General features: G+C 39.8%; 1 protein-coding gene across 5 annotated transcripts; it reads right to left on the bottom strand.

The window, feature by feature from the left end:
- Nucleotides 1-19: 19 nt before the first annotated feature.
- LOC137958600 (apyrase 2-like) lies at nt 20-24,598 on the bottom strand. Of its 5 annotated transcripts, XM_068805665.1 has the most exons (11): nt 23,927-24,598; nt 14,354-14,482; nt 14,195-14,251; nt 12,967-13,059; nt 9,319-9,524; nt 8,231-8,322; nt 2,008-2,225; nt 789-978; nt 594-674; nt 338-436; nt 20-158 (listed from the first exon to the last, which is right to left on the bottom strand). In XM_068805665.1, exons 1-10 carry the CDS (start codon nt 24,242-24,244, stop codon nt 384-386), a joined length of 1,437 nt encoding a protein of 478 aa, XP_068661766.1. In that variant the 5' UTR covers nt 24,245-24,598; the 3' UTR covers nt 20-158; nt 338-383. The 5 variants fall into 5 exon arrangements, with proteins under 5 accessions (XP_068661766.1, XP_068661765.1, XP_068661768.1 ...); XM_068805664.1 differs by lacking the exon at nt 20-158 and having other exon boundaries at nt 236-436; XM_068805667.1 differs by lacking the exon at nt 20-158 and having other exon boundaries at nt 236-436; nt 14,354-14,443.
- Between the last annotated feature and the right edge of the window lie 17 nt (nt 24,599-24,615).

Here is a 24,615-nt window from a genome sequence, read left to right as displayed (position 1 = left end):
CCAAGAGAATTAGGTCACTCTTTTAATTTCTCCATTGTATATTTTGCATACCAGATTCTTTTGTTTGCTGCTTGTGCTTTGGCACCGCCAGAGGCTCATGCCCGACATCTGGGTGGATGCTTGAGTGCAATTCTATTCCTGTCATGGCCATCTTGAACCTGCATTGGGTATCAAATTTGTACATAAAAAGTTTTGTGACATCAAATTTCTCCTTTCTAATGCTTGGGCAAGAATGTGGTATAACATTTATCTTTAACTAGTACAAAACCTACACTGTAATACTCGTCAGCATAAAAATGAATTAACATATAAAGGACTGTCAAGTATGCAATTGAACCTTGCATTATGTAGGGGGTAAAGGTATTGCGCTCCTATCCCTGGCTTCAGTTGAAATTCCGTACTAGAAAACGTCTGCGGATGAGCCACAAGCATGTCACTGATCAACAAAAAGCCTGTATTAGTGTTCGCCCGGTACTTGTCTCCCCACGTTACTTCTACGAGAATGAAAAGAGGGTCACTAGGACGGCTAAGAAGCAAAGATGCTCGAACTCTTCAACACTAAAATACTGATGACGCTGCTTCAATAGCACTACCCAATGGCCACGCGGCTTCCACTTGATAAGCACCGTACTTGACTTGCTTGACCAACGTGATCTCTTGCCACGGATCTAGAGCTGAAAGTATTATAGACAGTGCCAGTGCATCAGAATTAAACAAAAGGAAATTATGAAAATCATTAATTCAAATAGAGATACCAGCATAATTTAGTATTTTAAAAAAGCCCTTACCAAAACCATCTACCAATAGAGTGAACTCATAAACAAGGTCCATGCACAAGTAAGGCAAGTTTGCTTCATCCACACGTGGATACGTACTTCTTGCAACTTCAATATTTAACTCACAGGCACGCTTGGCTGCATCCTCAAAGTCTGCAGGCTTTACCCAAGCCTCTGGCTGCTTCGGATCCACAAAACCAGCCTGCACACATATGCAATCTTTATAATTATGAAGAAAGGTCACACTCACTAGGAAAGCATTTCACTCTAACCTTTTCTGAGTCATAAAATCTTTTCTGGTCAACAGAGCTACTAGAAATTTGTAGTTGTATTCAAACAACTCAATATGATAGAATGAAAACCAGAAAGAAAAAAAATGGAAGTGAAGCAAAAAGGACATATATGAACAAGGAGACACAATAGGAAGGATATTGAAGGACATGATAGGAGGAATAATGTTCCATGTGGAACTGCATTGCTCAAGTTATGAATTTCGGAATTGTGTTTGCCAACACATAGCAATCTGGTGTACCTACGCCCACAATATAGAATTGCAGATCTAGCATGATCTTTGGATTTACTGGTTACAGTAGAGACTAAAAAAAAAAAACGAGAGAGAAAGAAATAGAAAAATAGAAGACAGAAGAAAGGGGATTAAGTGAGAGAAAGAGATGGGAAAGAAGAGGCAAAAGAAAAAGAGGGAACAGAATATGAGACAAGGAAATGGCCTTAAGCAGGATGAGAAGGAAGAATGGCCTACAACAACAACTCAAGTAGTTCTATTGCTATATCACAGGAAGTACCGCTTGGAAGATAATCAAAATTTATCAATTCAAATGCCAAAAAACACCTGAAGGGAATTTTATAACAACAAGGGTCCTCAAATTCAGTCGGAGGTTTACCAATAATATACAGACACTAGTAAGGTCCATCCAGCTAGTCGCTTTGATCATTTAAAGAATTTCTACTTTGTATTATGCTTTAAAAATAAATACATTTTTCAATATAGAAAATAAGTGGTTCCAACTAAGACAAATACTAAGCCAGACACCAGCTTTCTGGTCTATTAGAAAGCGATTTCCCTGGGAGTATCATGTCCAGCATAACAGGACATGAAGATAATGTCTTTTAGCAACTTGATCAAGATATAAATTTCATTTTCTCAATAAAAAGGAGCAACCAACAATAAGGTAAAGGTTTTCCACTCCTGAAAAAGAGAAGTGATCATCACCTCAGCAGCTCGGTCAAAGAAGAAAGACGCAACAAATAGATTCTTCTGCCCATCTCCACCACCACCATTCCAAATACCACCAAATGTACACTTCATGTGTGTACACATGGATTCATTCACTTTAAGAGCCTTGATAGCAACTCTCCTGCATGTGTTAAAGCTTGAGCCAGAAGGTGAAGCTGATGCATCGTATCTTGAACCACCATAACTGTAAGATCCTTCATGCATAAAAGACAACATTTTAAAAAAAGTAACACCTTTTAAAGAAAAAGGTGAGAAGAAGATGAACAAACATAACTCCCAACTCTAGAATTTCCTATACTTTTACCAAAACATAATCAAATGAAATAGGAAGAGAGGACACTAAAATAAAAATGCCAGTAACAAACAGTTCTTAAAACTGTCATTTTACTATATAAGTAATTAGAAATTACTTTGGCAATACTGACTTGATCGAATCTGATTTAAGAATCAGAGAGCTTATTTCTCTTTCCTTAAACAATTGCCTATGCAACTTGTAGCACACGTTAGTGGAAACTGACATCTAATCAAAGGTTATGACTGCGAACACCAGCTATCACCAGTTCAACACTTGAATTTTCAAGTGACGAATGAGGAATTCTTAAAAACTTTTTTTTTTTGGAGGAAGTAAAAGAAATTGAAATATTCTTCATATTGTCCTCTATATTTCCTAACACTTCTTCCTGTTCCTTTTTACTGACATCAACATATATACCCAAGATAGAAGCAATCAACTTATAGCATGTCAATAACCAACTGCCGCCCGCTATGCATTTTAAGTCAGGAAGAAGGTTCTTGATCATTTAATTGTCTTGTATAGTTTTCTTTATTTAATCATGAGAAGATAATACATTTAGGCAGCTCCCTAAGGAGCACAAGAGCAGTCCAGCTGCATTGTTATTTTCTACAGAAAATAATAAAGTTTGGATGATTCACAAAATGTACTAATATTTGAAATGTCCTTGAAAATGAGAAATATTTGGAATATAATAATGCTCACTTCCTATATTTCCTTTTCCAAGTTGTTGGAAGATAGGGCCCATGCCCACACGACCAAGGAAGGCCCACATATCCAAGTGTGTTGGAAGATGGGCTCTAGACCATAAGACCAAGGAAGGCCCATACATCCAAGAGATATAGAAGACGGGTTCAAGGCCCACATATCAAGGAGAAGGCCCATAGGCCCACATACAATGATGGCAGGATGGTAAATAAAGGGTCATTTCATAGAGATGGCATTGATGTAATTAGGTTAAAATTATAGGGTTAAAACCCTAAACCCTAAGTTCAGAGGTATTATTGTAATATAGTAGTTTCATTAATCTATAAATAGAGCTTCAGAGGGAGGGTTAGGACATCAGGTCCATAACCCTTCTTCCTCTGGTTTTCTCCCAATAGGTCTCTCCCTTTTTTTCCATGAGCTAAATTCATGGAGTCCTGAAAATTAACATGGTATCAGAGCTTTGATTTTCAAGATTTCAATTATGGTTTTTCAGGTTTCATTCGTCTTCTTTTTTTTCATAGTTGCTGAATATTAGTTTTTTTTTTTTTGTTGATTATTTTCTCTTATTGCCCGGCATTACTCTACCATTACCAAGCCTCTCTGCCATCACTATTCCGAGAATTATTCAAACTCTGCTCAGATTAGGCATCGTTGCCGTTCTGTTCGGTGATCCAAGAAGGAGATTATTGTTGCCGTCGGTGATTCTACTCAGCCTATTTTTGCCATCAATCTGGAAAATAATTCCGCGTTAACGCTGGTTCATCATTATCTGTTGCTGATTAATAACAACGTTCATCTCGTTGTTCTTCACCGGAAACCAGATCAAATTTCCGAGAAGAGCTTTTTGTCTATCCTCACTTTGTCGAGAGACAAGCACGAAAGGCTATAATTATGGAACATTACTGATGATCTGGTATTATTTTTCGGAAATTACTGCTATCGATTCTACATGGAGCTTTGTTACTGTTTTTGGAGCGCACTGGCAACCGGACTCTATTCCCGCCGAAGTATCGCTGAGTTACTTGCCGTTGAGTTATTTCTCTCCGAAAATTATCGAAGTTCTTAGCCGGCCTTGACTTTGCTTTGCCGGTAGCTTCTGCTGCAACTAGAAGTATTTTTTCGTTGCGCCGGAGAAGACAACTTCTCACGACGAGGAAGTCGCCAAGCATTGCTCTGTTGATGTTTACAATCCGAGATGTCTTGCTGTAGTTTCCGTTCTAGAGGTGGAAGACGACTGCTGAGCTTCCGGAGCGCTAGCACGGAGTTGCCGTTTTTGGACTGTTTCCTCCGAGAGTCTTTTGGCATCGGGGAGGAAGAAGGTAATGTTGCCTTATTGATGTTTCCTAACTTAGGAAACTGATTTAATCAAGCGCCGGTTCAGCGCTTGCCGAGCAACCCGGACCAGACCGAGTTAACCCAGCGAGCAGAGATGATTCAGCCCAGCGGTCCAGGTCAACCCAACTTGGCCTACTTATTTTCTGCCTCGGTATAAGTGTCCAAGTTTATACATATTTCTGCGCAACTCAATATTTTTTCTATGGCTGGATTATTATTTTGAAGTATTGACAAATTATTCCTTGGTCAACATATTATTTGGTACAGATACTTGCATTAGATTATTTCATGGATTAATTTTACAAGGATTTTTGGTTCGTGTTATATGGGCCCAAGCCTATTTCAGCTATTGCTATTATGTCTCTTTGGATGAGACATTATTATTGAAGCAGAGGTGGCCTGATACTATCATTTATTTGTCCCTGTAAAAAATATCAAATGTCAAAGGTTGGTATTCCATGATGGAGGAACTCAATACCCCGTAAAAAATATCAAATGTCAATGGTTGGGATTCCATGACGGAGGAATTTAATACCCCGTAAAAAATATCAAATGTCAATGGTTGGGACACCATGATGGAGGAACTTATTATTACATCTATGTTATACCCCCCTAAATTGGCCAGTTGGGCCTCATGGAAGAAAGCACCAACGTGAGGGGGAGTGTTGGAAGATAGGAGGACTACTATTTTATACAAAAAAAGATCTCATACATCATTTGCAGCAAGTTGGGAGTTCATGCTGTTCTCTCACCCCCAACTTGAGGAGGAATGTTGAAAGATAGGGCTCAAGCCCACACGACCAAGGAAGGCCCACATATCCAAGTGTGTTGGAAGATGGGCTCAAGCCCATATGACCCAAGAAGGCCCTACATCCAAGAGAAATAGAAAACGGGCTCAAGGCCGACAGATCAAGGAGAAGGCCCATAGGCCCACATACAATGATGGCAGGATGGTAAATAAAGGGTCATCTCATAGAGATGGCATTGATGTAATTAGATTAAAGTTCCAGGGTTAAAACCCAAACCCTAAACTTTAAGTCCAGGGGTATTATTGTAATATAGTAGTTTCATTAATCTATAAATAGAGCTTCAGGGAGAAGGTTAGGACATCAGGTCCATAACCCTTCTTTCGCTAGTTTTCTCCCAATGGGTCTCTCTCCCTTTTTCTCCATGAGCTAAATTCATGGAGTCCTGAAAATCAACATTTAGTCATGAGAAGATAATACATTTAGGCAGCTTCCAAAGGATCACAAGAGCAGTCCAGCATTGTTATTTTCTACAGAAAATAATAAAGTCTGGATATTCACAAAAGGTACTAATATTTGAAATGTCCTTGAAAATGAGAAATATTTGAAATATAATTATGCTCACTTCCTATATTTCATCTTCCAAGTAATAATAGTAACAGAAGCTATATAAGAAATAGCTCAGTATCATTAATTATAACTCTGAACTTAGACTCAACCTCTTTAAACAATAATTTTCTGATTACAACAAATCTCTGAACTTAGACTCGACCTCTTCAAACAATAATTTTTCTGATTAAAACAAATGAGTACTGAGGAATATGTTGTTGCCCTCATGGTAGGATTTGCTGTTAGAGCACAGTAGATCAAGAAAGTATTTGCAAAAAGCTCAAACATTATTCAGGAAAAATGTATATCTGTTAAGTTTTTATTTAAAAAACGAGAAAGCTATGCCAACATGACATCAGCACTACAATGGAATCAAGGTCCACTTTCCGTATAATAACTCGGGCCAACTTTCAAAAGGATCACTAAATCTTGCTCAAAATTATCAGGACAAAAAGCATGCAGTACTATGTTTATCATGTTAAAGCTGACAAACATAAAACTTTTGCACCAATAACTTTAAACTTTTTTGGGCCTCTCAAAGTCTAGTTTTTCCTTAGAGATAATTGAGGGGCAAGATTCTTACTGCTGATAATCTAAGGAGGACAGGCAATTCCGACCCTAAAGTCCTTTCTGACTTCTGTGGGGATACGAAGGAAAACATTAATCACATTTTGCTTCACTATCAATTTGCATAGAGAATTTGGATTCATTTTTATTTTCATTTTTTGAGAAAATTGGGATTTTGACCTGCATACCTAATATCCTCTCCCATCTCTGCCAACTTGGGAAGGGAACCATCCTCCCGAAGCTTGGCAAAGCTCTATTGCCGACAACATTAGCTCATATCCCTTGGGAGTTATGGCTTGAGTGTACCAGCAGGCACTTCAACAACAAAGGCAGCTCAAGGGGTGAGAACATTATAGAATTACCAGATTTATTGCTAGTTGGCTGGGGACCCATAGAGATTTCAAGAGATTTTTTATCACTTCCCTTCGGGACAATTGGAAGTTCCTCGCTCAGATGTCCCTTCTCAAACACACTGCCATGATTGAATAGTCTCCTCCCCCGTCTGGTGTCATCAAATTAAACTTTGATGGCAGTGCTCTTGGCTATCCCCGGCCTACCAAAATTGGTGAAGTTTTTAGAAATCATGAGGGGCTGATTCTTGCCTCATACTAGGGTCTTATAGGTCGTGCAGATTTTACCATTGCGGAACTTGTTGCACTCAAGCAAGGCCTTATAACCTTCTCTGAGCACTTTGGGAGACACTCTCATATGCAGATTTGGATCAAGTGAGACTCAAAAGTTGTTATTGGATGGTGTTCTTCTCCACCTAAACCCCCTTTACGCCATTAAATTTCATGAGATTCTAGATATTTCTTCTTATTTTGATGTATTTTGGATTCATATTCCCCAGTCAGTGAATTCTTTGGTTGAAAAACTCTCTTGCTAAGAAGGGGGTTGCTCTTCAACTTCTTGTTGTCTCGGGCACCCTCCCTCCTGTGTTGCAAGTTGTCTCATTTCAATAAAATCTCCCTTCTCTCTCAAAAAATAAATAAATAAATAAATAAATAAATAAACTTTCATAGCTAAAAGCATTTAATCACTGCAAAAAGAAGTATTGAAAGAAAAATTTCCGGTTTATTTTTTCAAACATTCTGGTGCACTAAGACAGATTTAGACTTCAATTTAATTAGTTCTTCGATTTTGTACAAATAGTTATGTTTGATGACTTATGACCAAAAGCTTATCCAAATCTTTGGTCAAGAAAACTGTATTATATTGAGTCCAAAATCTCGACATCATACACTACACTATAACATTTGGCTTAGTTGGTGTGGACAATAGAGACCTTAGGTAAGGGTTGGCATGGGTCAGGTTAATCGGGCATCCCAACCTGTACTTGACCCAATTTTGGTAAGGACGGAGTATCCCTTCCACCCCTCAGGGTAAGGGTGTGGTGATGGTAAAAACTCTTTGCAGGTTCAGGTGAGGAGGGTTTCCTTCCCAACACCAAACCTGACCTGTACGGTTTAATTACATAATTACCCCTCATTATTTTTCCCCTTCTTTCACCTCTCAAGTTGGGGATGAGTAAGGGGGAAAACCTCGTGTAGGTTCAGGAGACAACAGTTTTTTCCAATCCCACCCTAGACCCGATCTACAAGGTCTAACTACATAGTTATCTCTCATATTTTTACAAATGAAAGGTGTTTAAAAAAAAAAACATTTTTTTTTGTTTTCTTTTTGTTATCGGTCTATTTAATAAGTATTTTTGGATTTTTACATACAATTGGTATAGGTTTTGTGTAATTTTATTATTCCATTGTATCAAACATATATTCATAAATTATACACACAAACGCACACACGTTCTCAAGATTCTTATAAAAAGAGAAGCTAATATAAAGTTGTTTGTACCATGCACTAAAAATTGATAAAAAATGGAAAAACAAAAGTTCTCTGGTGGCATATGCCCGATGCATGAAATATTCTGGTGCAAACCTACCCTTATAACCATTCAATACACATGGGTTACCAGACTCCTCTCCAGCCATCAGAATCTCAGCTCGAGCTGCTAAAAGACCATAATGCAAGTAACTGCAAACATCAAAGAAAAAAGAACATTTTAATCAAAGGAGGTTAATGGCTCATTTATATTTATAGAAATAGAAAATGTAAGCTGAGTCCTAGGATAGTTGCAAGAATAACAGCTTTACACAATTTTATCACTTTTAAGTCAACAGTATCATATCATAAAGAGTTAATTGCCTACATACTCATGGAAGATGGCATAATTGCCTATATACCTGTCAGCTTCAAATTAATGACTATTTATCCCAACAATATCACCAAAATTGTCTTCATACTCCTGTCAGTAAAGTCAGATAAAACTAACTTTGGTATGTAAAAAAGACAAAAAAGATTTCCATAAAAATGATGTTACAAATCTTTTATCATGTGGACTTGCCATATGGGCCCATTCAAGTATAGTAGAAACCTACTTAATGTGGGTTAAAAAAAAATTACAAAAAATGATGTTGAAAACCGCAGTAGGTATTTCGATGAGCCCCACAACACTTCTATAAGCCTACATTGACTTACTTGTATGAATACATAAAGAGTCATAATGTTATTTCATAAGGATACTTTTGTCTTTCACACATCAAAGTTATAGCTAGTTGACTAAATTTACTAGCAGGGGCACATGGGCAATTTTAGTGATAACACAAATAAATGAATTTGAAACCAGGGTCTTGTAGCCAATTATACAACACTTCATGGTGTATAAGGAATTCTTCTTATCATAAATGTTTCAGATGAAATTTAACAATTTAAACACATTACGAGGAATAACATTCCAGATATCCTATCTTTTCTTGACACATGCTTTGTTGATAAATTTAAAAATAAAAGAATAAAACTTTCAAAATGGCAGAAAATATTGTGTCATTTTCGGAAAAGAACAACAAATATATAACAGTCCGTCAAGATGATTATGAAAACTATGGTCCAGGGTCTTTTGGTAATTCCATATAAAAGTTTTTCTTTTGATAGTGAATCTACTGTATAAGATCACCAAATAGTCTGATATACCTGTGAATATAAAGGTGATATTTGGCCCCTTTAAGAAACAGTTCCTTCACATATGAATCCTCCCCATCAGTTGGTTTTGGAGCCTTTGCAGCATCCTGTTCTGAGATGGCATATGCCATTTGAACAGAACCACCTCCAAGGTCCACCACTCCAACTGTCTTTGAGTATTCATTTCCTAAGTTTCCTAGCAGATAATTTATTGTGACCTGCACATAAGTGAATTTGGCTAAAATTCAAAATGCCAGAATTTGCCCCACAATGAATAAGACACAAAAGAGTAGCACTTGAACCATCAATGCACCTATCTAGGATCATTCTTCGCAAAGTGTCACAAGGAGAATGGCACATCGCTACTATAGCAATTAAGGAGCAACAAGGTGTCCAACAGTAACAGCAGCTCTATCACAAATTAACCATGTTGTCCTTCCAACTGGAGCTTCCTCCAAGAGTATGTGCTAAATGTGTTCAACAGCAATGGCAGCTCTCTCACAAATTAAGTGTGTTCACCATCCAACTGGAACCTGAAACTTCTTGCAAGTGTATGTACTTAACATTCACTGGAGTGAGGGCTAATCAGCTAGAGTAACACACATCACATCCAGTAGTGCAGCAAAGATGAATAGAAAGTACGCAGAGCTTCACTTGCAACTGAACCAGTTCTTAATAAAAAACATATCATCAAAAAGGAAAAGTCCCAAGTAGAATTGGCTCTTTCAACCAGCCTTCACAACATTGATTCACATAACTACCTCAGATGGCATCACAAGTAGATTTAGCTACACCATGCCAATAATTGTTTCAATGAAGAAAATGCTGCAAGTGCCTACACTCCATATCCCACGCACTCCATATCCCAAAAGAGATTCTTTCCCCAAGGCTCAATCATATGAACAAGGGGATGATGGAGAAGGTTATAAGATACAGAACGAAATGCAGAACAACTAAAGTGAAGATTAGCATCTGGAGAGCTATATAATAGAAGTATGACAAGAAGATTCAAGGAATCATTCCAGAAAATAGTGTCAAGAGAACTAGATGTTTCTTTCTTCTCAAAAATAAAAAAGATGTTAAACAAAGAAAGGCTGTTTCAACGGCCATCTTGCAGGGCATAGACAAAAATGTCAGGCATTGAAGAAATAACAGCAATAAAAATGAGCATGGGGTGATGAAAAATATGGAATTTTTTTTTCTGAAAAACTATATTTGTTACAAGAAGGAGATTTCCAAACAACAACCAGGCATTCCTAATCTGTGAGGGATCAAGGGTTTCAAGTTTATTCATGGAAGAAACAGATGCACTTGACTATTTGCCACTAAGAAGAGCCTAAAATTTCACAAGTTAATTTTAGTAGATTTATAGACTGAAATTTAATAATTTATTTGGTCTTAGGAGTTATTTGAATTTTATTTTATTTGGGTACGTTTAGTTGGGCCTTATCCAAATTAGCTTTAAGACCCATTAGTTAAACTAATGGGCCTTGAGCCTTTGGATCAACTGTGACATGGGGTGGTTTCTCGTGTGAGGTTTTGGGTTCAAGTGGCACTAGGGGAAAGGGGTGGGTTTGCTTGCATAATCAACATTAACAAAAAAAAACCTATCCCCCAGATTTAGTTCACTAACAAATTAGTTTGAGCATTATGGATACATATGGAATTTGAATATCCTATAAACTTATTTCTTGGTTTTCAAGCATCTACTTCAATGAGTTATCTCAATGTCAATTACCAAGACAATTAAAAAGATCTGAAACAAGAAGAACAAGTAAGAGATCATGCAGCCCGACTTGAAAAGAGCCAAGTTTCAAGACTACCATTTATCAACCCTTTTTTTTTTGATAAAGATGTATTTATATTAACAAGAGAAAAATTACAAAGGAAGAGGGAGTAGATCCTTAACAACAAGAGATTGTAGGGACACTCCCTACTTGGCAAGCACATCTTCTGCCGAATTTGCAGATCTCAAAATGTGAGACCAAATACGAGAGAATAGTGACGTAATATCTAAAATCTCCCAAAAGATGTCCCAATGTAGCCACGGCGGAGGGGAAGCACACTCGCACCATCCAATTACCACCTTGGAGTCCCCTTCAATGTGAGTGGGACCACTGCAATTGTTTCTGAAAATGTGGAGCCCATTAAGGAGGCCATAGAGCTCAACGGACGTTGAATCGGAGATGCCTAACGGATTGGCATAAGAGAAACACTGATTGACAGATGGATCTGAAATAACTCCCCCAAAACCAGCGATCCCCGGATTGCCGAGAGAAGAGCCATCAAAATTCAACTTTAGGTATCCAACTTCCGGGGGAGTCCACTCCTGCATGACTTGAACCTTGGTCCCAAAGTGCATCTTTGCCAGGTTGCTCCAGCTATCACGGATAGAGGTACCCTTGAAGGAGGAAAATGACTTCTTAGTCAAAAGCCAGGTGGAGATTTGCCTCGACACCCTATCCGCTACTCTTACCTCTGATTCACTTTTAGCATCAAAACTCCTTCGGTTACGTTCATTCCAAAGCCCCCACGGTACGAAACTGGCACAAGCAAAGATCATCACTTTGCCGAGACCAAGAAGGGGATAGCCAATGATCGACTTGCTGAAAGAGATCAGATCAACTGATATACAGAATTGCAACCCCAACTTGCATAGGACAGAGGTCCACACATTCCATGAGAATTGGCACTATAGCAGAATATGACTAGTGGATTCAGCCTCAGCATTGCAAAAAGGACATAGGGGGTCGATAGATGGGTGGCCCTTTCTTCTAAGCACATCTGTCGTGAGAATATTACTTTGGCAAGCGCTCTACGTGAAGAATTTTATCTTTGGAGGTGCACAAAGACGTCATACAAAGTAGATATTATGCCCCCTTTGCATTGAATCCCAACCATTAATGTATCTGTATGCAGATGAAACTGAGAATTTACCGCTTTTGTCAGGCCACCAAATGAGCTTGTTTGCATCGGAAGGTCTCATTTTGACAGAATTCAAAGAATCCAATAAACGGCTTGCTTCCAAGGCCTCCGTATCGGAAAGACCCCTTCAAGGATATAGGCTCAAACCTCCCCTCTCAAAAGCATCGGCTACTGATATCTCCCTTTGTGTGGAAAGAAGGAATAGATTCCTGAAGGAGTTCCGCAAAGGTTCCTGCCCTGTCCACCAATCATCCCAGAATTTAAGAGATCTACCGCTTCCAACAAAAAATCTACTGGCTGAGGCAAATTTCTGATGAAGCGAGTAAAGTGATCTCCATATTGAGGATAACCCTCTCCGATTTCCACCTGACATCCACCATGAAGAATTCCAACTCAACTTGACACGAACCATATCCTTCCAAAAGTTAGAAGAATTAGTGTTGAACTTCCAAATCCATTTAAGGAGCAAAGTGTTGTTCATTTCCTTTGATTTCAGAATCCCCAACCCACCCAATCTCTTTGGAAAACATACATCATCCCATATGACCAGGTGGTAATCAACCATTTAAATAATTGAAAAATAAAATCATCCACTTTGATGTTATCATTTGCATTTATCATAGAATAGACAGATCATTTTAATCATCTATCCTGGATTGAAGATGGCTACCTTAGAGCGAGAAGGAAAGAAAAACAACATAGACATCATAATGAGAAAATGTTAATGAGCATTACCCATTGATAGGCACCTTCTTGAGTACCATCAAGAACTGTGACCCACTGGGGCTGAAATTCAAATGAGCTTTTGTTCTCTAGAAGATCCCTCACCTAAAGAAGTATGTTCAAAGATTAGCAAATCAGAGAGAGTAGTTTTAGAGTTATAAGCTACACCAATGAAGTCAAGATTAGAGCTCTAATTCTTTTGAGGCATAGAAAGTGTTTCATAGTGACAAGTGGCAATTAAGCCCATCTGCAACAAAAGATTGAGTGTTTCTTTAACACTAAAACCAAACAAAGTGCCGTGAGCCAGTTATGAGTTATGGCACTAAAAAGTTTGAGTAACATTAAGCTTTTTATATTGGAGATAACAAGAAAGCTAATTGAAGATGTGAGGTGATATTTTATTGCTTGAAAATTAGTGGGCCAATACAAGTTTATCAAAGTGCAAGTTCAGCATTTTCAGCTCAAACATGTGAGGCCAAGTTGAGCTCCAATAGTTCCAATTTGATCCACTCTAAAGCTAATATAGTAAGCTCTTCAAGAACATTATCCATCACAATTTTTTTTAAGGCATAACATTCATTAGACTTATGTTGAAATTCAAGAAAAAGGTGTAAAGTACGTTAAAGTTGGTGATGTCTTTCATAGTCAAAATTCATAAAATAGTAAAACCTTTATAAGGGATCACATAGAGAGCATATGGGGATGTCTCTGTTTAATTATCTAACATTAACGAGAGAGGTTGCTTGCCTTAAAAGTAAATGATTTCACATAGAAGACAAGATAGTATGGCGTAGATTCCACACCAGTCTACACCCCTAGATTGCTTAATATCATTTGCTCACCACAAGCAAAGGAGAAATATTATTCAAACGGAATCCAATTCCACCAACAATAGTGAAATATTATAGATGAGATACAACACTTGGTTCTTCAGGTGCAATAGTTATTTGCAAGTAATGTCTGTATACTAATATAATCAAACCCAACCAACTAAGGTGGTTGGGTCTGAGTCAACCATCTAAACTGCAAGACATCCGTGGTTAAACCAATAATAATGTCATTAGCAACAATTTTTTTTTTAAGTTAAAGGAGAGGATGGCCCTTGCCTCTCAAGGAGGCAGGGGAAGGGCCCCCACCATCATGGAGAGGGCCCTCCTCTATTTGCATAGAAAACAGGGGTAGGGGGAAGGGGAGGGGGGGACAGAGCCGCACACTCGGATCATAAAGAAGGACAAATTACCGCTTGCAAAATCTTATCAGATGCATCACCCTTCAATGATCTAAGACCTGCAGTTGCCTGCATAAACATAAAAATGCAGAGATGACAATCACGTTTTGCAAATTATAGATCAAATATTAGCCTCATTAGATAAGAAAAAATCAAAGCCTTCAGAATTACCCCGACTCTAACTGGAGTTTTACTATGCAATGTAGGGGGAACTGCATTTTCAGCTTCCACCAAAAGGGATTTGAGAGAATCTGCAGCTTCCTGGGGATTGCTAGCATATGAGCTCAAGCCTGGCTTTTTCTGTTAATAAAAAAATAAAAATAATAATGACAAATGGCTGAGGCAAAAAAGATTTTTACATTTGGATGATGACATATGAATCTAAGAATTAGTGGAAACACTTAAGAGACATCTCAGCCATTGGCAACACATATCAACAAGAGACTACAATAAGTAAAATGACATAAATTGCAGGCACTTTGTCACTCGTTAGTAAAAAAAAAAAGAAATTCACCTTTGTTAAAGAGATAACTAATGAAGAGTCTTACATGACTCTAATAGAAAGAAGTCTCATAGAGGAAGAATCAATATGGTGGAGTCTTACAAGAGTATCATGGGAGGAAGTCTCATAGAAGCAATAGTTTAGTTCCAAGGGCTTTTAGTTTTATTAGTTCTCTGTAGGTGTTGTTTACTTTGTTTCTAAAGTCTCATAGAAGCAATATTTTAGTTCCAAGGTCTTTCAATTTTATTAGTTCTTTGTAGGTGTTGTTTACTTTGTTTCTAATTAGGAGTTCTATTCTGGGCGTAACTGGGACATAGGTAGCTTAATTTTACTCTAATTTGGTGTTTTCTCTACTATAAATAGAGACCCAATGTACTCATTCTACAACAATCAATGAATTTTCTTTCTCCTCTAAAATCTCAACATAGTATCAAAGCAGGAGTCTATGAGTTGACTCAGCCAACCACTGAGGCGGTGATTTCTACTCATTTCTTCTTTAAGTGCTTTGTATTTTCTTAAATGTCCTATTTTCTCTTTACTCTCTATTTTGCTAATTGGAGTCTCCTTATTATTTATTTTGTTTATTTTCCCCTCTAGGTTCAACTAGCTTTTTAATTCTTTTAAGTGATTTCAATCAGTCACTAAAACAAGGTTCTTGTAGTCTTGTTAGGAACCCAATCATCTTTCCTAATTGAAGCTCTTCCGATTATCACAAAAGTCATCTAATATTAGGATATGCATAGTCTTCCATTGCCCTCAATCATTTGTCCCATTTGTCCTGGCAACAAAACAAAATGAGGACAATAACACTCCCATTTCAATTCTATAACGAACCTAAAAAGGTTTCAGAAGCTCCAGAGATGATCTATTGGTCGAAGGAAGCATGGAGTGTGCTAGAGTCCAAATGGTTGAGGATCAATTCGTGCTTCCAAAAGATTGTGTTGGGACCACCATTCAGAAATCTTGCACTCACGGCCGTAGAAAAAAGATTCAATGATTTGTCCCATGGAAGAAAGTTACAGCTTGATTTCAAACAAATAAAAAAATAGAGAAAGAAACATAAAAATTTTAAGTAGAGGAGAAATTTTTCATTACACGATCATGGATTCTGCAATGGAAACATCGGCCAAAGTGCGATGAAGGAATCCACTAGGCTTGATTGCCCTGGACAGGTTTCAATCTGAGGTCTCCTTTGATTTTCAAACATCGGGAATCAATTGTCAACAATGGAGCGAGAATTTGTAGATCAAGAGATTGATTCCCTTGTCTTTGTTCCACCGCCGACCCATCTCCTCCTATAGTGATTCCTTCGTCTCCCATCAAACTTCTCAGTAGAGGAACCATGGATTCTGCAATGGAAACCTCGGCCAAAGTGCGATGAAGGAATCCACTAGGATTGATTACCCTGGACTGGTTTCAATCTAAGGTCTCCTCCAATTTTCAAACATCGGGAATCAATTGTCAACAGTGGAGCGAGAATTTGTAGATCAAGAGATTGATTCCCTCGTCTTTGTTCCACCTCCGACCCATCTCCTCTTAGAGTGATTCCTTCGTCTCCCGTCAAATTTCTCGGTAGAGGAACCAATCCCAGTGTTCCAAACTCAGAAGATGACAATTGAGACTATTCGTACAAGTGTTTCTCAGTTTCAGACTTGAAGAAAAAAGTTCTAGCAGGCAGGCCTTTGCAATAATTATGAAAAAAGAAAAGGCCAATGGAGGTACCTAATCCTTGGGTAAGCTTGCAACCATTTGAGTATGATGGAAGACACAATGGTTTTACTCAAGACGGGGAGCTTGAGCAATATCTAGAGAAGTCGCTCAAAAATTGGAACTCAAATTCAACACTAGCTCACAATGGGTTTAGATTTCTATGCAAGGAGTCAAGGTGCTATTTACTCAGACTCACCAAACACTGTTGAATGGTAATTGATTAGAAATTACAGGCGAAGGCTCTCGAGATTCTTGTGTGACACCTCATGCCTCCTAAGCAGATAGTGCCCTATTGCACCCCCTCAGATTTGACACCCCTCCATTCAGGAGAGCCTCGTCACCACCCCAGCCTCGCCTCCTCTGGCGAGACCCGACACCTAAACTGTCGGCGAAAGACCTCGCCTGCAGAAGCAGCAAAAACACAGCACACGAATGACAACTGGTTCCCAAGATGACCCTAACGCCTGTTGGCAAACGGTGGTCAGCCGGTCATCATGCAGAAGAATACGGCAGGCCTCAACAGAAGACACACCCGCTTTTGAGTTTCGATATGGGAAGGCAATCACATCTTTCGGAAGAACCATGAGTGATCCAGAGACGCAGTGTGAATCCTCTCTAGATCGGGGACGAAGAGCTCTTTCATCACAATACCTCTCTCGACGAGCGACTCGTTCCTCCTACTGTTCAACAAGGTCCACTCGGACAAAACTGGTCACAGCTTCGGCCGCAAGCTGCAAGCCGGAGACTTCACCTTCCACCTCTTCACGTAGCACCACCGCGGCTCCCTGGAGTGCAGCATCACCGAACATTGCAGAAATACAGTCATGGCATAACTAGGGGTGGCATCGAGTCGAGCCGAGCTCGAACTTGTATATGTTCGAGTTGGGCTTGATTTAAATACTTCGAACTCGAGCCCGAGCCAAGCCCAGCCTTGAGCCTAAAATTGGAATCAAGCTCGAGCCCAATAATTTTAACCGAGTTCGAGTTCGAGCTTGAGCTCGAGCTTGTTTCGAGCTCCAACCTATATTTAAAACTTTGCATAAAATACATGTCAAATAAATGTACATAAAATTATGCCTAAATTTTACTTAAAATTAGACATACCTCTACATAAAAATGAACATGACCTCTATACACAAACTTTACATAAAATTGTCTATACACGGCATAAAATTATCCATAAACACTGCATAATATTATGCATAAACTTTATTTAATAATCAAACACAAAAAAAATAAATGAAATATCAAAATCAAATTTACAATCACCCAAACAAAACTATAAATCCACAATTTCTTTTATTAATAATATCTCAAAAAAGAAAATAATAAAATAATATTTTAATATATATTGTCACTATGTTCTTTTTGTCATCCAGTCTACCATAAATGCTAGCGTACTAAAAAAGGAAAAAGAAAAGAAAGCAATAAATTTGAACCCATGAGCTGAAAAATGAAACCAAAAAATTCATTAAATAAAATATAAAAATAAAAACTCCCCTCATAACCAACCAACCCTCTTATGAGTCACTGAATGTAAACAACAGTTGGTTGAATTTGATAAATATCACAAGTTGGAGAGGGGTTGGAAGGAGATGTAGACGAAGATAATGGACGGGAAGAGGACATGCTGTTCAAGAAGCGATTCAGTTGAGGGTCCCAAATTTGAAGATCGCCCATGCAATCAAAAGCTGGAATTCGACCACCCAAGAAAATTTGCTGAAAATTCTCAGAGGTCGACTATGCTATCTAGGCCCCTTACAGGCAAGGGCGAAAACATTGTTACTAATTGAATGGATTGAAGGGGATTTTAGTAAACATGCATCCAGATCGTTCATAATCCATAAAGGAGGACCAAATCATAACGGAGAGCAAAAATATTTCGATATGTGGCTTCCTTTTCTCCCATAGATGGTTTTGCTCTTGCTCCATGTTCTTTCCGTCTGCTCCACAAAAAACCTAAAGCTTGCTCCCTTTCTTTGGAAATTTGTCAATAGAAAGCACAGTGAGAGAAGCCTCTGTCATTGTCGAGTCCCAAATGGGATTTTATTTAGTAACCGAGTCGGCTTGCGACCTCGCGAACCAAACCCCGACTCACTCAAGTTCGGCTCGGTTACTTAAACGAGCACGAACCTAAAGCTTGAACTCGATTCAAATTGTTTTCGAATCGAGCTGAACCAAGCTGAGCTCGAGCTATTCGCGAACCGGCTCGGTTCGATGCCACCCCTGGTCATGGGTATGCTCTTCTTACCCAAAAATACAAATTCCAAACTGGCCCAAGCCCTCTCCGACGGAACTAGCAGCCTTTCAAACGCCACAGTGGGTACCGCCCAACCCTCCTACTCCTCTGAGCCCCATATTTCGTTCTGGCTCAGCACCCGATTTCCACTCTTGGAAAAGCCGACTATATCCCATATCAACGATCATCACTGGCTGATCCTCTTCAGAACAACAAAAGACAGGCACCTGGCGAAGGTTGCCTCTGATGAAATCAACTCTTCTCTGGATTGGTCCCTAAACCTTACGCGCTTCCCGATGGAACAATGGGTAACAGCCAGGGGAATCCCTATTGAACTTTGGTGCCGACACACCACTGAATGCATGGCCGGCATCTATGGAGACATCCTCCTGCACGATGATTGCTCTGATCCGCTGGTAGACCTCCAAAAGACAGTTTTTTCTCTGACCAAATCAACCTGCAAGTGGCTATCAAAAACTCAAACTCATTTCTGGCATATCTGTTTTCTAGGTTCATCTCATGTTCGAAGACCTGGAAACCCTATCCCCCATGATCCCCCGACCCAGTCTCGCTCACCATGACCCTGGCCCGGATCGTGCTGAGTCAACTCGAGCTCTTGCCCCAGCCCCAACTCAGGCCAAGTTAACTCACCCACCTATTACTTGTCAAAATTCAAAATTCAAATCTTCTCCCCCAGTCCCCTTGGTTGGCACGCCCCTCCTAAGTCTAAAAACCCCATCTGCTAGATCTGACCTCCCATTCAATCTTGGATACCTGAAACTACCATCAGGGTTTCATCTTAGTGTTTCGGGAACCGCAGTCTGCAGGTCCAAATCCCATTGAATTGTCACAGATACCGAAGCCTTCAACCCTATCTTTTGGAGGCTTCCCCTACTCTGGAAAAGACCCCTCTGACATCGCCTGTTGCTTCAAGCCGTGCGCTCCACAACCCCCCAAAAAATCTCCCCCATGCAAACACCTGGCAGCCCCCCTGCTTCCACCTAATTCCTCACTCACAGAGCCTCTCCTGCTCCTTTCACATTCTGGTCAATCAGCCGCCTGGGAAATCGACAAAAATCACTTCCCCTTAGCTTTATGTCAAATCCTCGAGGACGGATTCAATGATCGAGGCAACCCTTTGTCAAGTTACCTAGATCAGGCTGACCTTGATGACCGATTGCATGGCATGGATTCGCGTCCCCAGTAGAATATAGAGACACCAGACTCCTCAAATTAACCCTCTCTTCCCGAAATTTGGCTTCCACTACATTTCCCTTCCATCAGTCAACCCCCCCAACTGCTATATCTACCCGACAACCCACCCCACTCGCCATCATGAAGCACAGTGCACACCTCCAACCCGAACTCTCTGATGCTGAATTTTGCAACCAATCTACCACTACCCCGATCAAATTTACTTACTTCCATAACTCAAGCCCAAAAAGATGCCTCGACCAAATCTTGTGAATCCACTACTTTTTCTAACGACTCCCAAACCGGGCTTGTCCCCTAGCAAGCGCTCCCGGAGATTCGTTGAGGCCCTCTAGCCTGAAAGGTACAAATACCCCCCTCATGAATGGGAGAAGATGATGGAACTCGCCAAGGAATTCAGAGCAATCTACAATGGCCGACTGAACAACGGAGAGGAGCCTAAACCAATCCCCCCGATTCCCTTAATATGATCATTCACTCTTGGAATATTAGGGGAATCGGGTCGTGATCTAAGCGAGCCACTGTCAAAGCTATCCTCCTCGATTGTAAACTGTCGGTTGTAATCTTTCAAGAAACTAAGCTTCAATATCTTGATAACACAGTAATTCATTAGATAATTATGGAAAGTCTTATATAAGTCTCACAGAAAGACATCTTGCAATGGAAGAATCAATATAGTGGAGTCTTATAAGAGTCACATGGGAGGAAGTCTCATAGAAGGAATCTTTCAGTTAAAAAGTCTTTTAGTTTTATTAGTTCTTTGTAGTTTTTGTTTTGTTTCTAATTAAGAGTTCTATTCTGAGTGCAATTGAGACATGGGTAGTTTGATTTTACTCTTATTATAAGTGTTTTATTTATTACAACTAGAAACCCAATGTACTCATTTTACACCAATCAATGAATTTTCTTTCTTTCCTAAAATCACAACAACCTTCACAATCTCTGATCACAAGAAAGAATTAATAGTAATGTAGGCTGTATTCTAAGGTCAAGAATATTTAATATAACTTTTTTTGTACATAAGTACTATAAAATTATATCTCAGGGTCTTGAAAGGTGCTGCCTTCAACCTTATTACCATTGAAATGCATGACCATGTTCTCTGGAAGACAGCACACACCAAAAATTTCCACCCATAAATACAATAATATATATTCCTTAACTATTCCTTAACTATTCCTTAATTTCTTGGACCCAACTTCACATGGTATCAGAGCAGGTACTCGTATGTGGGCCTCCACCCAAATTATCCACATGTAAGAGCCCAGAGGGCCTACACGTGAGGGGGATTATTAAAGAATAGTCTCACATGGATTAGTAAGAGCAAATATGTTGAGTTTATTAGTTGGGAAAGAGGTTTTTTAAGATGGCTAGTCATTTTGGGATAGGCCTTGGACCTAACTTCACATGGTATCAGAGCAGGTACTCGTATATGGGCCTCCACCTAAATTATCCACTTGTAGAGCCACAAAAGAGGGTCTACACGTGAGCAAGTACTCATATGTGGGCCTCCATCTAAATTATCCACATGGACTAGTGAGTAGAAAATTTTTGAGTTTATTAGTTGGGAAAGAGGTTTCCTAAGTTGGCTAGTCATTTTGGGATGGTCCTTGGACCCAACTTCACAATATATATATAGAGAGAGAGAGAGGAAACAATGATGCTCCTTCATGCAACAATTCAGTGGCTCTTGAAAATTTGCATAGAATGCAAATATATGCTGAGAAACTCCAATGGAATGGTTATTGCTAGTTCAAGTGTTTAGGTCTAACAAAGAAGGCATTCTTTTTCTCTTTCTTATTTTTCTTCTTTACTTATTCTTCACTCGAGTCATCCAACACCCTTTTTCTTTTGTAGTCTTCTTTATGCAAGAAAACAATAACATAGTACCCACTCTCGTTACGTCTCCCATAAATCCAAACATATTACCTGATACACATTATCGGCGTACGTGCACCCATGGTTCAAGGTGACCGAAACAATAAAAGTTTAAAGAAAAGGTAAGAAAATGCAAGTTCAAAACCAAAATCTTTTTTAACAACACTAAATGAATTCCCATTTGAATTATCTACTCAATTGAGGATGACCAACAAAGTGTTAAAGGTAAGATGAAAAAATTTTTAAGAAATAAAATTCTGCAAAGCTCTAAAGAATTGGCCATGGGGTTAGACACAGGAAAGGAGAAAAACAAAGATGTATTCAAACAGTTCATTGAGGGGGTGTAGGAATTCTCAGACCATCACGGGAACGAAGGTGCAGCCATTAACTTAAGATGCCATAAAAGCAACAGGATTGTCAAAAGCAATGGAACCATTTCAATCAAAAGTTGCATCACAAAAGTAGCAACACGGAAGGTGCCATGTATGAGAAGTTGAACTGAAGCTGAATTGAACCACACTTTTGCATTGATTAAGAGAAAGGAAGATAAGAAATCTTATCTCCTAAACAGAAGGGAAGATAATCCCTTATCATGCCCCCTCAAGGTAGGCCACAGTTGGAGAGGTCAATCTTGTATCGTAACAACTGAATTTTTTTTTTTTTAAGAAGAAGAAGATGTATTAATAAAACGGAAGAGAATTACAAAATTTGTGGGAGCACGTCCCTTACAACTAGTGATTGTAGGGTAGCTCCCTGCCTGGCAAGCACATCAGCCATCGAATTAGCAGATCTCGGAATGTGAGACCAAATACAAGGAACAATTGAGGTAATATCTAAAATTTCTTTAAAAGTACCCCAATGCCTCCACGGAGGAGAAGACGCGTTCTCACACCAACCTATCACCACTTTGGAGTCCCCTTCAACATGGAGAGGTAGCAACTGAAATTGTGAACATGGCAATGGCTTTGTAAGGAGATCATACCCGTTAAGGACGAATTTGAGCCAAAAGGGAGAGGCTTGAATTTGGAGAGAGATTTGCAGTGAGTCGGAACTGAGAAACAATGAGGAGGCAGTTGTTGACTGCAGATTTTTTTTCACTCTCGCACGTGTGAGTGACTTAGGTCACACGTGTGCCCAACTCCCCTTTAGAGCTTCGATTAATCGGGTTGATTAATCGAAGCTCGACACAAAGGGAGTGCGATTGGCTGGCTCCCAGTCTTTAACGACAGAGACGGAGGTGATGGTCTTCGATGACGATGACAAAGGCGAAGATCGACGACGGCGAAGGTCGATGGCAACGATGGGAATGTTTGAAAATAGAGGAAGGAGCTCGGTGTCGGTGACATGTGATGATGATGGCATCGCTGCGAATCCGACGAGGGTCAGGAAGGTTTGGTTGTTCTAGCTAGGGTACGATAAGCCCACAGTGTGAGATATGGGGGAGAGAAAGAGCTCGTCGACGTTGGCAATTGTGCGGTCGACAATTTGACGAGAAGTCAGTGACAGAAACAACAACTGAAATTCAAAATCAATAGGCGCTGGCAATGGGTTTTGATCGATGCGACATCCTATGACAACCCTAGCAGTGGTTTGTCATGGTCTCCTTTCAGAAATGGCGACTGAGGCTTGAAATAGTGGCTGAAAATTTGTTGCCAAAGGCCGTAAGCAAAGATGGAATGGATTTTGGGTATTATGAGATCGTCAGTGCAGCATGGATCAAAGGTGTGGCATGAGCAGAGGAGAAAGGGAACAGGAAGAGATAGTGGGGATGCAATTCATCAATTCCAGTAGCTCAGCTTGAATTTTTGAAGGCGCATGAAAGCTCAACCGGTGCAAGTTTCGACCATTGAGGGAGTTGAAGAGAGGGTGTGATGGGCAGAGAGGCAGAGGAAGCGATTTCAATAGAAATCGGAAGAAGGTAGATGCAGAGGATTAATCGATCTGCTCTAATATTATATGAGAAGGTAAACTGAACCACACTTTTGTGTTGATTAAGAGTGGTATTTATACAACCAAAAGGATAAATACAACCATCAGAGATCTTATCTCCTAAGCCGAAGGGAAGAAAGGAAATCTTATTTCCTAAAGAGAAGGGTCACCTTGGTGGAGATCCCCCATCGCGCATTGCCACTTAGTCTTCATGGTAAATAGTTAATACAGGCATGTAGAAATGAGATACAAAACAATCGGTAATCAAAATTACCTGTACGAAAAGCTCAAGATCTTTGCCAATTGGGAGGAGATTCAACTTTTCATCGAAGCAATAGACGTGGACCCTACTGCCCGAACTGCCAGCGTCGAAGATGACAGCGTAGCTCTTGGAACCCGAAGAAGTGATCTTTCTTTTAGGAACGAACCTGCGGTTGCCAATGTCATCTGAGAGGAGGGCATCATCAGGAACGCGAGGCATGAGGAAAAGAACGAAGGAGATGAGGAGGAGAGGGATGAAAACGACGAGGATGGCGCCACGGTAACGATGAATCTTGTCTGAGAAGGATTCTTGCCTCCCACGCTGCTTCATCCTGTCAGAGGGCGGGGACAGGATCTGGCCCTCGAGTTCGGCGGAGGAGGGAGAGCGATACCGGATCTGACCGTTGACGATGGGAAGCTTCAAGGACAGCGAATCCTGGAGGGGATCCAGCTTCTTGTTCGTCGACTCGTCCACTCACTCTCCTCCTCTTCCTCGACTGGATCGGGGACGGACTGTGGAGGTAATAATAAAAATGGAGGACAGATCTATGGGGTCCAGATTCCGGAACCGCAACTCACCGTTACACAGGTTAAATGGGTTTGGGAAGGAGTAGAGGGCATCTATGGCACTCGCGAATTGCATGCGGAAGAGGGGCAATCCATTATCGGAGCAGGAAGCTGTTGAGTATTGTGGCAGGCAGA

This window comes from Aristolochia californica, unplaced genomic scaffold (assembly GCF_029961685.1).
Source record: "Aristolochia californica isolate CCGP_79_NKW_82.1479 unplaced genomic scaffold, dmAriCali1.0.hap1 SCAF_3, whole genome shotgun sequence".
NCBI classification, from domain to species: Eukaryota; Viridiplantae; Streptophyta; class Magnoliopsida; order Piperales; family Aristolochiaceae; genus Aristolochia; species Aristolochia californica.
This window is presented reverse-complemented; position numbering and strand designations above follow the sequence as displayed.

Bases quoted from the DNA above. Each gene is read 5' to 3' on its own strand.
- LOC137958600 (XM_068805665.1), bottom strand. From the start codon at position 24,244: ATGAAGCAGCGTGGGAGGCAAGAATCCTTCTCAGACAAGATTCATCGT. The intron at 13,060-14,194 runs GTAATTTGTCCT...ATACTTCTTTAG, and splicing joins CTGATAAGATTTTGCAAGCG to GTGAGGGATCTTCTAGAGAA. The intron at 437-593 runs GTAGTGCTATTG...TTTGTTGATCAG, and splicing joins GGAAGCCGCGTGGCCATTGG to TGACATGCTTGTGGCTCATC.